At 47.5% G+C, this 16771-nt stretch overlaps 2 protein-coding genes across 2 annotated transcripts in view; one reads left to right on the forward strand and one right to left on the reverse strand.

The window, feature by feature from the left end:
* Positions 1-10541, reverse strand: part of LOC126088149 (cytochrome P450 6k1-like) — a 62549-nt gene extending 52008 nt beyond the window's left edge. The window contains exon 1 of the mRNA XM_049906265.1: positions 10349-10541. Coding sequence (XP_049762222.1) covers positions 10349-10541 — 193 coding nt within the window. The remainder of the gene's footprint in view (positions 1-10348) is intronic.
* Positions 10542-10660: 119 nt separating this feature from the next.
* LOC126088150 (cytochrome P450 6k1-like) overlaps positions 10661-16771 on the forward strand; it is a 49391-nt gene continuing 43280 nt past the window's right edge. Inside the window, 1 exon segment of the mRNA XM_049906266.1 lies at positions 10661-10717. Within this exon segment, the coding sequence (XP_049762223.1) occupies positions 10690-10717 (28 nt within the window). The 5' untranslated portion in view covers positions 10661-10689.

The raw sequence follows: 16771 nt of genomic DNA on the forward strand, positions 1-16771 counted from the left end.
TGACAACTGTACACAAACGCCGTTGCTCTTGGTAGCTAAGTGAAGGCCATCGACCACTGCCTCGTACGTGGTGAGAGGCAATGCCCGAAATTTGGTATACTCGATACACTGATTTGCAAGACTCTTCGAGTTCCACGTTGTCCCTATGCAAAGAAATTTGTGGATGACAACGTTTGACGCCTAATGGAGAAGTTTCCGGGTGTGTAAGCTTACCCAAATAGCCTTGTGCATTGACCTTTCTCCCTATACCATGTCCACAACCTATGGATGACACGCTGAGAGCATTGGCACCTGCAGCAACATCACAGAACGTTCATCCTTTTTGCTTCAAACAGACCACCCTTGCAACATGTACTTAATTCAGATGCCGCAGTCTATGCGCCCGGTTAAATACAACGTCCACAAGTGACATCTCCCATCTGTGTACCTCACTAGAAAACACTGGTGCACCGGTACTCACTTCCTTCTGAGGAGTCACCTAACACTGTAGTGCGTAACACAGCGAATACATGGCGAATGATTTTAATTGTTGTCTACAGTGAAAGCGAAGATCTCACACCATGAAGTAAGACCACAAGTAACCCCTACGTCAAAATATATTTAACATATTGCAAGTTTGTAGACGTTTTTCTCTAATTATTTTGAAGAGCAAATATTACTTATCTATTCACAATATTAAAAGTAGATGTATAAAATATGCCTGAATTCGAATGCACTGTTGCGTCATAATTTCGAAGCAATCGGTGCAGAACTTTAAGAGCTTTAATGTCTTGAACTAACCACATTTAAATTGTTATATAAATTTCCGCTGTAGTTATTACATATGGGGTGTAACAGGTATAAGTGCAATAATTTCTATTGGTGACTGAGGACTGTGTAGCAAACACCATTACATCAGTATTTACATCATTTGCAGACTAAAAATTATAGCTATTACAAGTTATATGTTTTTAGGTTGGCTAGTATCTCCGAGTACGTGTTGCATCAGTAAGCCATTAATATTTATTTTCCTCTGGGAAGCAGGTCAGATGTTACAATGTCGACGTGTTGACGCAAAACGGTTGGTCTATACTGAAGGAGCAGTCCACTTGGGGGTGCAGTTACGCTTTGCAGAAAGCGTCAGATCGTAAATTTTGTAATGTGCTTATGGGACGAATGTTTGACACAGAGAAACATAAACAACATATTGTGTGCGTATGTATTAAGGTACAACATGTAAAAATGTCTATACTTATACCCGTTACACCCTGTGTATTTATTTATGGTAGGCACCACCTATATCATAGTATGTACATACCATTTAGCGCTAACTATTGTTCGACTGTCTAAGGGAACGGTGAAGGCATGATTAGCGTAACCAAAGGAACAGAGGTAGTCATTTTGATGGAAATCTTGATAAGGGAGCACTTTTTTCAGGGTTGGTTTATCTCAGAACACCCAAGTAATTGACTGCTGTTTATTTTCCAGCCCATACGTAGATTCAGGTGATACAGCTTTATGGTGAGCTTATCACCAGATATAAAGCTTGTCTAAGCTGAAATGAGGATTAAATCTTTTTTTATCGTTGACAGTGTGACGGTACGGGTTACAGCCAACCAATGTAGCGTTTTCACATACCGACGTCTTGCTCAATAGCGACCCAGCTCTGCGAGAGATGAAGAGCCTTCAGGGACTTTCGAAAGGGCTAATGTATGAGCCTTGTCATCCACGTTAAAAGACCTCCTTCGGCCGCATACAGAGCTTAATTTTGGCCGTGACACACCTCGGATGTAATTGTTTTGTGAAACCTCTGGAACAATTTGGCTCCGGTAATTTGAAAATAGGACACCACAGCGTAATTATAATTTGCCGCTGTACCGGCACCAGTGAACGTGACAAAGGGTGATGAACGTCGGTGGGATGAGAAGAGGCATGATAGTGTGCGTGTGTGTGTGTGTGTGTGTGTGTGTGTGTGTGTGTGTGGAAGGGGGGGGGGGGGGTTCTGTTCACAACTTGAGCTACGTTCCAAAGTTATGATTGGTTCAAATCGCTAGACTTCGTGTCAACGTTTAAGACCGCCAGCAACATCCGCGATCTGATAGCATGGCGACGTCTTGTGTCAAAGTGTGTCAATGATCTGCGGTTGTTTGCTAATGATGCCGTGGTGTACGGTAAGGTGTCGAAGTTGAGTGACTGTAGGAAGATACAAGAGACTTAGACAAAATTTTCAGTTGGTGGGATGAATGGCAGCCGGCCCCAAATGTGAAAATTGTAAATTTATGCGGATGAATAGCACGGTCACACCTGTAATATTCAGATAGAGTAGTACTAGTGTCCTACTTGAAACAGTCATGTATTTTAAACATCTGGATGTAACGTTGCAAAGTGATCTGAGCTGGAACGAGCATGTGAGAACTGTGGTAGGGAGGGCGAACTGTCAACTTCGGGTTATTGGGAGAACTGTAGAAAAGAGTGGTTCATCTGTAAAGGAGGCTGCATACAGCCCTTGAAGACTGCTGGAGTGTTTGGGAGCCACACCAGGTCGGATTGAAGGAAGATATCGAAGTAATTCAGAGGTGGGCTGCTAGATTTGTCACCGGTAGGTTCGAACAACTCAAATGAGTATCCCTGGAGGGAAGGCGCAGTTCTTTTTGAGAAACACTATTGAGGAGAGAAGCGGTATTTGAAGCTGATTGCCGAACGAATCACTAAGATAAGATATGAGAAATTAGGGCTCATAGAGAGTCATATAGATTGTTGTTTCTCCCTCGCTCTGTTTGCGAGTGCAACAGGAAAGGAAATTAGTAGCAGTGGCACAGGGTACCCTCCGCCAGCCACCGCACGGTGGTTTGCGGAGTGCCTATGGAGATGCAGATATGTAGATGTAATAAGTAACCTAAGGAGTGTTTGAACATGAGCATCTGTGTAATGTGCTTTCACGAAATCTTGTTTATATTAAAGCTTGTCGTTTTGGTGGCTTGTTTATATGAGGTTGTTTTTTAAAAACTTGACTTTCAGAACATTGTTTTGTAGAAATACACTCCTGGAAATGGAAAAAAGAACACATTGACACCGGTGTGTCAGACCCACCATACTTGCTCCGGACACTGCGAGAGGGCTGTACAAGCAATGATCACACGCACGGCACAGCGGACACACCAGGAACCGCGGTGTTGGCCGTCGAACGGCGCTAGCTGTGCAGCATTTGTGCACCGCCGCCGTCAGTGTCAGCCAGTTTGCCGTGGCATACGGAGCTCCATCGCAGTCTTTAACACTGGTAGCATGCCGCGACAGCGTGGACGTGAACCGTATGTGCAGTTGACGGACTTTGAGCGAGGGCGTATAGTGGGCATGTGGGAGGCCGGGTGGACGTACCGCCGAATTGCTCAACACGTGGGGCGTGAGGTCTCCACAGTACATCGATGTTGTCGCCAGTGGTCGGCGGAAGGTGCACGTGCCCGTCGACCTGGGACCGGACCGCAGCGACGCACGGATGCACGCCAAGACCGTAGGATCCTACGCAGTGCCGTAGGGGACCGCACCGCCACTTCCCAGCAAATTAGGGACACTGTTGCTCCTGGGGTATCGGCGAGGACCATTCGCAACCGTCTCCATGAAGCTGGGCTACGGTCCCGCACACCGTTAGGCCGTCTTCCGCTCACGCCCCCACATCGTGCAGCCCGCCTCCAGTGGTGTCGCGACAGGCGTGAATGGAGGGACGAATGGAGACGTGTCGTCTTCAGCGATGAGAGTCGCTTCTGCCTTGGTGCCAATGATGGTCGTATGCGTGTTTGGCGCCGTGCAGGTGAGCGCCACAATCAGGACTGCATACGACCGAGGCACACAGGAGCGATCTCCTACACTGGCCGTACACCACTGGTGATCGTCGAGGGGATACTGAATAGTGCACGGTACATCCAAACCGTCATCGAACCCATCGTTCTACCATTCCTAGACCGGCAAGGGAACTTGCTGTTCCAACAGGACAATGCACGTCCGCATGTATCCCGTGCCACCCAACGTGCTCTAGAAGGTGTAAGTCAACTACCCTGGCCAGCAAGATCTCCGGATCTGTCCCCCATTGAGCTTGTTTGGGACTGGATGAAGCGTCGTCTCACGCGGTCTGCACTTCCAGCACGAACGCTGGTCCAACTGAGGCGCCAGGTGGAAATGGCATGGCAAGCCGTTCCACAGGACTACATCCAGCATCTCTACGATCGTCTCCATGGGAGAATAGCAGCCTGCATTGCTGCGAAAGGTGGATATACACTGTACTAGTGCCGACATTGTGCATGCTCTGTTGCCTGTGTCTATGTGCCTGTGGTTCTGTCAGTGTGATCATGTGATGTATCTGACCCCAGGAATGTGTCAATAAAGTTTCCCCTTCCTGGGACAATGAATTCACGGTGTTCTTATTTCAATTTCCAGGAGTGTAATTTCGACACATGACACTTGTGATTTTTAAGGCCTGGGTGCGGCAGAGGCTGAACGGGGTCTGGGAGGCGTCGGGTGTGGGAAGGCGCGATGGGATTGTGCCGGTGGAGGGGGGGGGGGGGAGCAGAGGAGCTGGAGGTGTTGTGTGGTGAAGAGGTGCGTTCTTGTACTTAAAATTTTATAAATTAAACACGGCCGTATATATATACACCACCGAGACAGCTGACTAGGTTATCGGCAAGGCACTACAGGGATACGGACCGACACCTGCCGGGTGTGTGGGCTTGTCTCGTGGCGCCGCCCGCCACTCTGCTGACTCAGACAGGCTGCGTGCCAGAGACCGTCGTCTGAAAGACCCAGCCACGAGACCGCCTTCAGTCCTTCGCCGTCTCCACGAGACCCCCCGCCGAGGATCCTGCCGTAGCGTCACGGTCGGAGGCACAAACAGAGGACCTCGCGGCGCTGAGCTGACGCCATGGGACGCAGCGCCACAGCCGTCGGTCCTGGGTTTGTCGGCCCGAGGTCACAGCCACCTGCCTGTGGGCCGGCCACCAGCCTGCTTCACCCCGGCCACCTGACCCCAAACGCTGTCAGGCGATGCTGACTCAGCAATAGCCGGCCGCTCCAAAGCCACTCACTGCAGGGCTGCCTCTTCGAGAAGCGCTTACAGTGGAGTACTGAGACCGGCGCGCCTAGGTGCCGCGTTCAACGATCGTCGCCTCTGGGCCATTGCGCTTCGTCTCCTTAGGATTAAAAACAAAGAACTTACACAACATTTGGCTACCTTCTGCACCTTCACCCATCTCCAGCAGAGCACCATTTGTCCACTCCATTCTCACCCACACCATTACTTTCCATTTCGTGCGTCCTTTGTTATAAGTCCACTGGACGTTGACGCAGTTCCCCGCTTTCTTCTCTTTTTCCAGACTGCGGATGGCGCTGCTCGTGGACTCGTGGATCGCCGAATCGGTCATCGTCTTATCGACCGTCGTGCTCGCCCTCTACCTGTGGTTCTCCAGTAGCTACTGGTACTGGAGGAACAGAGGGGTGCTGTACGCGGAACCTATAGTTCCCTTTGGAAACTTCTGGAGAAACTTTTTCGGCCACTAATGTATTGCTCAAACCATGCAGAACATATACACTCCTCGAAATTGAAATAAGAACACCGTGAATTCATTGTCCCAGGAAGGGGAAACTTTATTGACACATTCCTGGGGTCAGATACATCACATGATCACACTGACAGAACCACAGGCACATAGACACAGGCAACAGAGCATGCACAATGTCGGCACTAGTACAGTGTATATCCACCTTTCGCAGCAATGCAGGCTGCTATTCTCCCATGGAGACGATTGTAGAGATGCTGGATGTAGTCCTGTGGAACGGCTTGCCATGCCATTTCCACCTGGCGCCTCAGTTGGACCAGCGTTCGTGCTGGACGTGCAGACCGCGTGAGACGACGCTTCATCCAGTCCCAAACATGCTCAATGGGGGACAGATCCGGAGATCTTGCTGGCCAGGGTAGTTGACTTACACCTTCTAGAGCACGTTGGGTGGCACGGGATACATGCGGACGTGCATTGTCCTGTTGGAACAGCAAGTTCCCTTGCCGGTCTAGGAATGGTAGAACGATGGGTTCGATGACGGTTTGGATGTACCGTGCACTATTCAGTGTCCCCTCGACGATCACCAGTGGTGTACGGCCAGTGTAGGAGATCGCTCCCCACACCATGATACCGGGTGTTGGCCCTGTGTGCCTCGGTCGTATGCAGTCCTGATTGTGGCGCTCACCTACACGGCGCCAAACACGCATACGACCATCATTGGCACCAAGGCAGAAGCGACTCTCATCGCTGAAGACGACACGTCTCCATTCGTCCCTCCATTCACGCCTGTCGCGACACCAATGGAGGCGGGCTGCACGATGTTGGGGCGTGAGCCGAAGACGACCTGTGTGCGGGACCGTAGCCCAGCTTCATGGAGACGGTTGCGAATGGTCCTCGCTGATACCCCAGGAGCAACAGTGTCCCTAATTTGCTGGGAAGTGGCGGTGCGGTCCCCTATGGCACTGGGTAGGATCCTACGGTCTTGGCGTGCATCCGTGCCTCGCTGCGGTCCGGTCCCAGGTCGACGGGCACGTGCACCTTCCGCCGACCACTGGCGACAACATCGATGTACTGTGGAGACCTCACGCCCCACGTGTTGAGCAATTCGGCGGTACGTCCACACGGCCTCTCGCATGCCCACTATACGCCCTCGCTCAAAGTCCGTCAACTGCACATACGGTTCAGGTCCACGCTGTCGCGGCATGCTACCAGTGTTAAAGACTGCGATGGAGCTCCGTATGCCACGGCAAACTGGCTGACACTGACGGCGGCGGTGCACAAATGCCGCGCAGCTAGCGCCATTCGACGGCCAACACCGCGGTTCCTGGTGTGTCCGCTGTGCCGTGCGTGTGATCATTGCTTGTACAGCCCTCTCGCAGTGTCCGGAGCGAGTATGGTGGGTCTGACACACCGGTGTCAATGTGTTCTTTTTTCCATTTCCAGGAGTGTATATGAAAAGTAGATGAATAAAATATGCCTACATTCGAATGCACTGTTGCGTCATAATTTCGAAGCAATCGGTGCAGAACTTTAAGAGCTTTAATGTCTTGAACTAACCACATTTAAATTGTTATATAAATTTCCGCTGTAGTTATTACATATAGGGTGTAACAGGTATAAGTGCAACAAATTTCTATTGGTGACTGAGGACTGTGTAGCAAACACCATTACATCAGTATTTACATCATTTGCAGACTAAAAATTATAGCTATTACAAGTTATATGTTTTTAGGTTGGCTAGTATCTCCGAGTACGTGTTGCATCAGTAAGCCATTAATGCTTATTTTCCTCTGGGCAGCAGGTCAGATGTTACAATGTCGACGTGTTGACGCAAAACGGTTGGTCTATACTGAAGGAGCAGTCCACTTGGTGGTGCAGTTACGCTTTGCAGAAAGCGTCAGATCGTAAATTTTGTAATGTGCTTATGGGACGAATGTTTGACACAGAGAAACATAAACAACATATTGCGTGCGTATGTATTAAGGTACAACATGTAAAAATGTCTATACTTATACCCGTTACCGAGCGGGGTGGCGCAGTGGGTAGACACTGGATTCGCATTCGGGAGGACGACGGTTCAATCCCGCGTCCGGCCATCCTGATTTAGGTTTTCCGTGATTTCCCTAAATCGCTCCAGGCAAATGCCGGGATGGTTCCTCTGAAAGGGCACGGCCGACTTCCTTCCCAATGCTTCCCTAATCCGATGAGACCGATGACCACGCTGTCTGGTCTCCTTCCCCAAACCAACCAACCAACTAATACCCATTACACTCTGCGTATTTATTTATGGTAGGCACCACCTATATCATAGTATGTACATAACATTTAGCGCTAACTATTGTTCGACTGTCTAAGGGAACGGTGAAGGCATGATTAGCGTAACCAAAGGAACAGAGGTAGTCATTTTGATGGAAGTCTTCATAAGGGAGCACTTTTTTCGAGGTTGGTTTATCTCAGAACACCCAAGTAATTGACTGCCGTTTATTTTCCAGCCCATACGTAGATTCAGGTGATACAGCTTTATGGTGAGCTTATCACCAGATATAAAGCTTGTCTAAGCTGAAATGAGGATTAAATCTTTTTTTATCGTTGACAGTGTGACGGTACGGGTTACAGCCAACCAATGTAGCGTTGTGACATACCGACGTCTTGCTCAACAGCAATCTCTGCGGGAGATGAAGAGCCTTCAGGGACTTTCGAAAGGGCTAATGTATGAGGCATTACTTGTTATCCACGTTGAAAGACCTCCTTCGGCCGCATACAGAGCTTAATTTTGGCCGTGACACACCTCGAATGTAATTGTTTTTTGAAACCTCTGGAACAATTTGGCTCCGGTAATTTGAAAATAGGACACGTGTATTAAACCACAACGTAATTATAATTTTCCGCTGTACCGGCACCAGTGAACGTGACAAAGGGTGATGAACGTCGGTGGGATGAGAAGAGGCATGATAGTGTGCGTGTGTGTGTGTGTGTGTGTGTGTGTGTGTGTGTGTGTGGAAGGGGGGAGGGGCGGTTCTGTTCACAACTTGAGCTTCGTTCCAAAGTTATGATTGGTTCAAATCGCTAGACTTCGTGTCAACGTTTAAGACCGCCAGCAACATCCGCGATCTGGTAGAATGGCGACGTCTTGTGTCAAGTGTGTCAGTGAGCTGCGGTTGTTTGCTAATGATGCCGTGGTGTACGGTAAGGTGTCGAAGTTGAGTGACTGTAGGAAGATACAAGAGACTTAGACAAAATTTTCAGTTGGTGGGATGAATGGCAGCCGGCCCCAAATGTGGAAAAATGTAAATTGATGCGGATGAATAGCACGGTCACACCCGTAATGTTCAGATAGAGTAGTACTAGTGTCCTACTTGAAACAGTCATGTATTTTAAACACCTGGATGTAACGTTGCAAAGCGATGTGGGGTGGGACGAGCATGTGAGAACTGTGGTAGGGAGGGCGAACGGTCAACTTCGGTTTATTGGGAGAACTGTAGAAAAGAGTGATTCATCTGTAAAGGAGGCTGCATACAGTCCTTGAAGACTGCTGGAGTGTTTGGGAGCCGCACCAGGTCGGATTGAAGGAAGATATCGAAGTAATTCAGAGGTGGGCTGCTAGATTTGTCACCGGTAGGTTCGAACAACTCAAATGAGTATCCCTGGAAGGAAGGCGCAGTTCTTTTTGAGAAACACTATTGAGGAGAGAAGCGGTATTTGAAGCTGATTGCCAAACGAATCACTAAGATAAGATATGAGAAATTAGGGCTCATAGAGAGTCATATAGTCTCCCTCGCTCTGTTTGCGAGTGCAACAGGAAAGGAAATCAGTAGCAGTGGCACAGGGTACCCTCCGCCAGGCACCGTACGGTGGTTTGCGGAGTGTCTATGGAGATACAGATATGTAGATGTAATAAGTAACTTCAGGAGTGTTTGAACATGAGCATCTGTGTAATGTGCTTTCACGAAATCTTGTTTATATTAAAGCTTGTCGTTTTGGTGGCTTGTTTATATGAGGTTGTTTTTTAAAAACCTGACTTTCAGAACATTGTTTTGTAGAAATAATTTCGACACATGACACTTGTGATTTTTAAGGCCTGGGTACGGCAGAGGCTAAACGGGGTCTGAGAGGCGTCGGGTGTGGGAAGGCGCGATGGGATTGGGCCGGTGAGGGGGAGGGGGGGGGGAGCAGAGGAGCCGGAGGTGTTGTGTGGTCGAAGAGGTGCGTTCTTGTACTTAAAATTTTATAAATTGAACACGGCCGTATATATACACCACCGAGACAGCTGACTAGGTTATCGGCAAGGCACTACAGGGATACGGACCGACACCTGCCGGGTGTGTGGACTTGTCTCGTGGCGCCGCCCGCCACTCTGCTGACTCAGACAGGCTGCGTGCCAGAGACCGTCGTCTGAAAGACCCAGCCACAAGACCGCCTTCAGTCCTTCGCCGTCTCCACGAGATCCCCCGCCGAGGATCCTGCCGTAGCGTCACGGTCCGAGGCACAAACAGAGGACCTCGCGGCGCTGAGCTGACGCCATGGGACGCAGCGCCACAGCCGTCGGTCCTGGGTTTGTCGGCCCGAGGTCACAGCCACCTGCCTGTGGGCCGGCCACCAGCCTGCTTCACCCCGGCCACCTGACCCCAAACGCTGTCAGGCGATGCTGACTCAGCAATAGCCGGCCGCTCCAAAGCCACTCACTGCAGGGCTGCCTCTTCGAGAAGCGCTTACAGTGGAGTACTGAGAGCGGCGCGCCTAGGTGCCGCGTTCAACGATCGTCGCCTCTGGGCCACTGCGCTACGTCTCCTTAGGATTAAAAACAAAGAACTTACACATTTGGCTACCTTCTGCAACTTCACCCATCTCCAGCAGAGCACCATTTGTCCACTCCATTCTCACCCACACCATTAGTTTCCATTTCGTGCGTCCCTTGTTATAAGTCCACTGGACGTTGACGCCGTTCCCCGCTTTCTTCTCTTTTTCCAGACTGCAGATGGCGCTGCTCGTGGACTCGTGGATCGCCGAATCGGTCATCATCTTGTCGACGGTCGTGCTCGCCCTCTACCTGTGGTTCTCCAGTAGCTACAGGTACTGGAGGAACAGAGGGGTGCCATACGCGGAACCTATAGTTCCCTTTGGAAACTTCTGGAGAAACTTTTTCGGCCACGAATGTATTGCTCAAACCATGCAGAACATATACAATCACCTTCCAAGTAAGAAATTTTTAATTCCTGTCAGCGATAAATAGACTATAATTATATTCATTATTAGTTAAGAGAATCTGGGACATAAAATGTGATGATTTAGACGTGCTCTGTGCGTTTCCAATGTTTCACTTTGTAATCTCCCCACGGAAAATTACCATCTACCACGCACCAATTAATCATTGTCAATCAAACCATCCACATTTATTTACTTTGGAAAAGTATCTGATCTGATTTTCTAGTAACATATGCGGCGACAGCTCGTCGACGCCAAAGTATTTTCTAGTACGTTTATTCTTTGGAATAACAGAGATACATGTATGTATTCTCCATGGTTGTTAGACTGGTAACTAGGACAGCTTCGGGAGTATCTGTTGAAAGATTGACGAGGTTCTAAAAGAGACATATTTGCTTTTCTTCTCGCTAAAGCGAGCTATTAACATTTGTGCCACTAGCGGGTTATTTGAAGAGAGAGAAAGAAATTGTAACGGAAAATAATTAAGACTTGGAACCAACAGAGATCTGGACATGTAATGGAGATGGATTGAATATACAATTTCCTTCATAAATAAGGTTTGTGACCCCTTTTATTCTGGAGTGAATGAACGAATGAGTTCTTTGTCTGAATCATTGATGATCGCGTTGGCCCTGTAATTAGTGGGGAAGTTTCAGCTGTGTCGAAGAGAGCCTGCAATCACCGAGTCTCTGTTAAATCGTCCAAAAAGGCTTCGTACACATCTGGAATTCGAAATCTGTCGTAAAAGGAACGAATTGTTCAAACGATCGATTTTCCCAACTGAATGCAGCGCTTAACAATAATAATAAATGTAAAGATCTTTTACAGCAAGCCAGCCGCTGAATACTAAGACGAAGGGCTCCACCAGAGATTCTATTGAGCTGATTTCACTTAATGAAATATTATATTTAAAACTGTACATAGATAAAGGAGAGAGAGAGAGAGAGAGAGAGAGAGAGCGAATGAAATTAGAGAAAATACTCATAAGCCTCCATTAGTCTAACTTTTCGCCTGTCTTATCACGGATCAGCCTAAAGAGAAAACGGGAGGCTCTTACTTTACTGTATAGATTTATGTGTGAAAGTGAAGGGATCTTAAAGGCAACAGATACACGTCTATACATACAAAACATTAGACAAAGTTAGCGGCAAGCTGCATGCATTCATCATTCAGCATCTATTCTATTCTTACATTAACACATTATAACTTCGTGGCCGCACCTGCGTGTTCTTCCCGTGGATGCTGTGGACGCCACAGACTGATATCTGGGGCGGTCGGTAGCCTCAGAGTGACGGACTGTTCTCTCCTCAGCGTGCTGCTGTGGAGGCCGAGGTGGCTGGCTCAAGGGCGAATTGTTCAGTGCTCTGGTGATCACCAGGAACTGTTGAGGAAACCCTTCTGGAAGACCTGGCAGGCAGCAGCACCTCGCAGCGAATGAAGTTAGCTTGTAGGAAGAAACGCCTGAATTCTGCTGCTGACCCTGCCTGGCTGGAAGGGCTCAATGTCACATAATTTCGTGGAGCTACCTGGAACTCACCAAAGTCGACTGCAAATGCTTGCGGCATGCAGGTAGTGCCTACTGAACCTTCACGGACGGATTTCGGAAGCCGGCAGTCAGTCACTAATAAAGCTGTTGGCCTCTGCAAAAAATTGTGGAAGAGCTGGCAAGTTGCTGTGCATAGGCACCGCCTTCTTCATTCTGCTATTTCCAAGGCGACTACGGCGCTTTAGTCAACGCAAACACAGTAGTTAGAAAGGGGCGGCTTAGCGAGACGTGGAGCCATCAGCGAGCTGGATGGGGACTCGCCGACGTATGTAACACTTCACAGTAAGTTCCGTTCTTTCCGGCTGATATCTGAAGCGTAGTGTGTCTGTGTGCCCCCCTAACTTTTTTTTACTTTGGACGGTTATGCGATTTTGTTTATACAACAGAGGGCGGCACGAGAAGCTGGGACCCATTTTCAAATGGAACAATGACGGTTTGTGGTGCCCGTTGCCCAGTCCAGCGGACGGAATTGATCATCGCACTGATTAACTGTGGTGTCACCGCCAGACACCACACTTGCTAGGTGGTAGCTTTAAATCGGCCGCCGTCCATTAGTACATGTCGGACCCGCGTGTCGCCACTGTCAGTAATTGCAGACCGAGCGCCACCACACGGCAGGTCTAGAGAGATGTACTAGGACTCGCCCCAGTTGTACGGACGACTTTGATAGCGACTACACTGACGAAGCCTTTCTCTCATTTCCCGAGAGATAGTTAGAATAGCCTTCAGCTAATTCTACGACCTAGCAAGGCGCCATTAACCATTTCTAGAGAGAGTCATACTTGTATCATCCAGAATGCTATATACAAATGATGGATTAAAGTTAAGTAGTCCAGCAGCTACGTACTTTTCTTTATAGCATTCATTACGTATCCTGTTTCAGACCTAACGCCAGCCGGCGTGTGTAAACGCGTGCCTTTCGGTTACCCGTCACTGTGGACTGGCTGTCTTAACCTGATGAAGCTGGCTGCACTTTGTGTAACACGTGAGTGGGATGTGGCCAATGCGGAATATGCGGTTGTCAGCGCCGAACAATACCAGGGTTGTTAAAAAACTTACATTCGTAATTTCGCGCCAGTGGTGTATTGGAGCGAAATGCGGTTGGCATACCTGCACGCGCCTGTCTTTAATCTGGAACTACCGTAAGTTTCATTGTTGTACGTCTGTTAGTTATTGTTGAGTACTGTATTGAGTAGAACGTTGTGTCGCACAGTTTGGGAATTTCGACATGTCAGATTTAGAGCAGCAAAGCGTCTGCATTAAATGTTGCGTGCAACTTGGGAAACCTTTACAGAGACTCACCAAATGATGCAGGAAGCGTACAGTGATGAGTCATTATGCCGTACTGGGTGTTACAGATTGTTCACAAGGGGGATCGAAGTTGAAAATGACCCTCGTTCAAGACGCCCTTCGACGTCTATTGACGACGTTCATTTCAGGAATGTCACGAAATCGTGCGTTCCAATGGGAGACTGACTGTCCGAGAGACTGCAGAAGAACGTAACACTTCAGTTAGATCATGCCATGAAATCCTGACACAGCATCTTCGAATGCATCGTGCTGCAGCCAAATTCGTCCCACGCCTCACGAGTCAAGACCTGAACGACCTTTTCCTCGCAACCTGTGAAGAGCTTTCGAATCGTGCAAATGAGAACGGGATGTGCCTTAAGAGGATCATAACGGGTGATGAGACATGTGTCTACGGTTATGATGTTGAGAGCAAGGTTCAGTCTTCAGACTGCGTCGGGAAAGGTTCTCTGAGACCAAAAAAAGCTCGTCAGGTCAGGTCAAATGTCAAAGCCATGCTGAAAGTTTTCTTTGACTTTGAAGGATTAATTCATCATGAATTCGTGCCACAGGGACGAACTGTTAATCGATGGTACTGTCGGGACGCGTTGCGATACCTGCGAGAAATTGTGAGAAGGAGACGGCCTGAAATGTGTAGAGAGAATTCACGCCTCTTGCATCACGATAACACAGCCGCGCATTCATCCCTGTTGGCGCGTGTCTCTTGCACAAAAACCGAAAACACTGTGCCGCCTCCTCCGTACTTTCCAGACGTGGCCCCTGTGGACTTATTTTTATTTCCAAAATTAAAAACCCCTGGAAACGACGAAGATTTTCAACGATAGACCAGGTAAAAGAAAATTCGCAAACGGCGCTTCGTGCGATCCAGCGAGAGGCGTACCAAGACTGTTTGCGGAATGGAAACGGCACTGGGAGCGGTGTATCAGTGTATCAGTTGTGGAGGAGAGTATACCGAAGGATGAAAAAAAATGGTGCAAATGGCTCTGAGCACTATGGGACTTAACATCTGAGGTCATCAGTCCCCTAGAACTTAGAACTACTTAAACCTAAGTAACCTAAGGACATCACACACATCCATGCCCGAGGCAGGATTCGAACCTGCGACCGCAGCGGTCACGCGGGTCCAGACTGTAGCGCCTAGAACCGCTCGGCCACTCCGGCCGGCACCGAAGGAGATCACGGACAGTAAGTGAAAGGTAAGCTCTTCGCCTGACTATCTCTCCCACATTAACACACACGATATAAACATTACGGTCTTGAACATATACGTCGTTAGATTGGCAACAAGTAGGTAAACACACCAAAGAGGAGGAAACACGTAATGATGCCGCAATATTTACGTTGTTAAAAGCGCAGTGTCCGAAGAAATAATTATATCGAGTGGCAAAATAACAATAGTACAGCACAGAAAAGAGGAAGAAACATAGTGAACAGTGTGAAAAAGGTCGGAACTCAAAATTGTGCTTGTATATCGGTAATAAAGTGGTAGCACAGTCTCCAGACCAGATGAGAGGAAACGCTGATCACAACAAATCGTAAGTAATTACTTTTTACATAAAAAATCGCGACGTGAACTGTTTGATAATCTAAAAATAACGAAACTGTATCGTTATAGATCTCAGTGATGATGCCTTAGAATAAGAAAAATGCGAAACGTGTCTTGGAAAAATAAATTAATTGGCAGCAGGAAAAGGCGGTTTCATTTACGAAACAAGTATTAAAGAGAATTAAACTATAGAGATAGTCGTTGTAGTCTGTTACGTAATAGTGGCGCTATACACATCTTTTGCAGTTTATTTTGAGCTGAAATGCGTTTTCTAATAATCTGAATGAACCTTCCGAACGATAACGCACATTTTGCTGCTCTTATATAAACTGTAAACATAATGTCAGATAGTGATCTCCAAGCGACATTGTTTGACACTTCATTTGTTAAGATTCCTTAAAGGGGAACGACAGGGTGACGGACGAAAACATTGCTCAAATTCAGGATTATTTTCTGCGTACTGGAATGTAGTAGACAAATGTGGTTTGCTGCAATGAATGCGGCATAAATTGAAAATTTATTGGGTATTTTTTAACGAAAAATAGTAATGTCTTCACTGTGTAGTGGTGATTTTCCAGAGGCAGCTCTGAAAAGAGGCAGATCGACGGTTGTTGCTGTAACTCCGGTTGTGGTTAACTGCAACCTGAAATTAATATGTCACCCTGATCCTTACAGATGTAATTTTAGTTCATTATACGCATTAGAAAAAAAATTGGTGAATTATACATATTTAAAAAAATTTGGACATTTTTGGACCCCTCTTTTTTGGCCGAATAAAATACTAAACATCAATTTTAAAAAAAAAACGGCTACGATGGAGTGAAGAGACTTAAGTTTGCTTCAAGGGAGTCGAAAAATTATTAAAACCGGATGAAAATTGTAGCGTGGGCGTAGTTTTTAGAAAACCGCGTTTAAAGTTTGACAAGTATTTATCATATAAAAAACGGGCAGATCTTGAAACTTCAGGGATATCATCAATTCCTGGTCCGTAATAACGTTCGCTCCAGCTAGTGGATGGCCGCTTGAGAAAACCGCCTTTAAAGTTTGACAGGTATTTATCATACAAAAAAGGGAGAGAGCTTGAAACTTAAGGGATAGCATCCACTCCTCGTCAGTAGCAACTATCGCCCTGGCTAGTGGATGGCCGCTCTCTCCTACTTTGATCTAATAAGCCCTCACATACGTCCTCAAAGCCCTCTTCGTCGCTGAGTGCATCGCCGCTGGCGTCTCTGTCTTCGCAGAATCGGCGAATTCCTTCGCCAGTTTTGGTTTAAAGGGCACTTACCACGTGCATTACTGTAGAAGGATCTACAGTGAATAGACATACGGCCAAATTTGAAGCGACGTTGACAATTTCGCTTCGGCTTCACGTTATTTTTGAAGCGCATCTCCAAATAAGACTATTTAAAGTTTCGTTCACATTTCGAGTAAAACCGCACAAACAACGATCCAACCAATGAGGTTTACTCAAATCGGTATAAATAGGAAGCGTATGCGTGGAACCGGACCTCTTTCGCTGAGGCCTGCATTGAATTCTGGGCTTCAAATGCTCACAGAATCGTAACTTTTTGAAGTTCGCGCATAATATTTTGGGGAATAATTCTTCAATCTACGAGGCCAGTTCAATAAGTAATGCAACACATTTTT

The sequence above is a fragment of the Schistocerca cancellata genome, chromosome 6, assembly GCF_023864275.1.
Source record: "Schistocerca cancellata isolate TAMUIC-IGC-003103 chromosome 6, iqSchCanc2.1, whole genome shotgun sequence".
Lineage (NCBI taxonomy): Eukaryota > Metazoa > Arthropoda > Insecta > Orthoptera > Acrididae > Schistocerca > Schistocerca cancellata.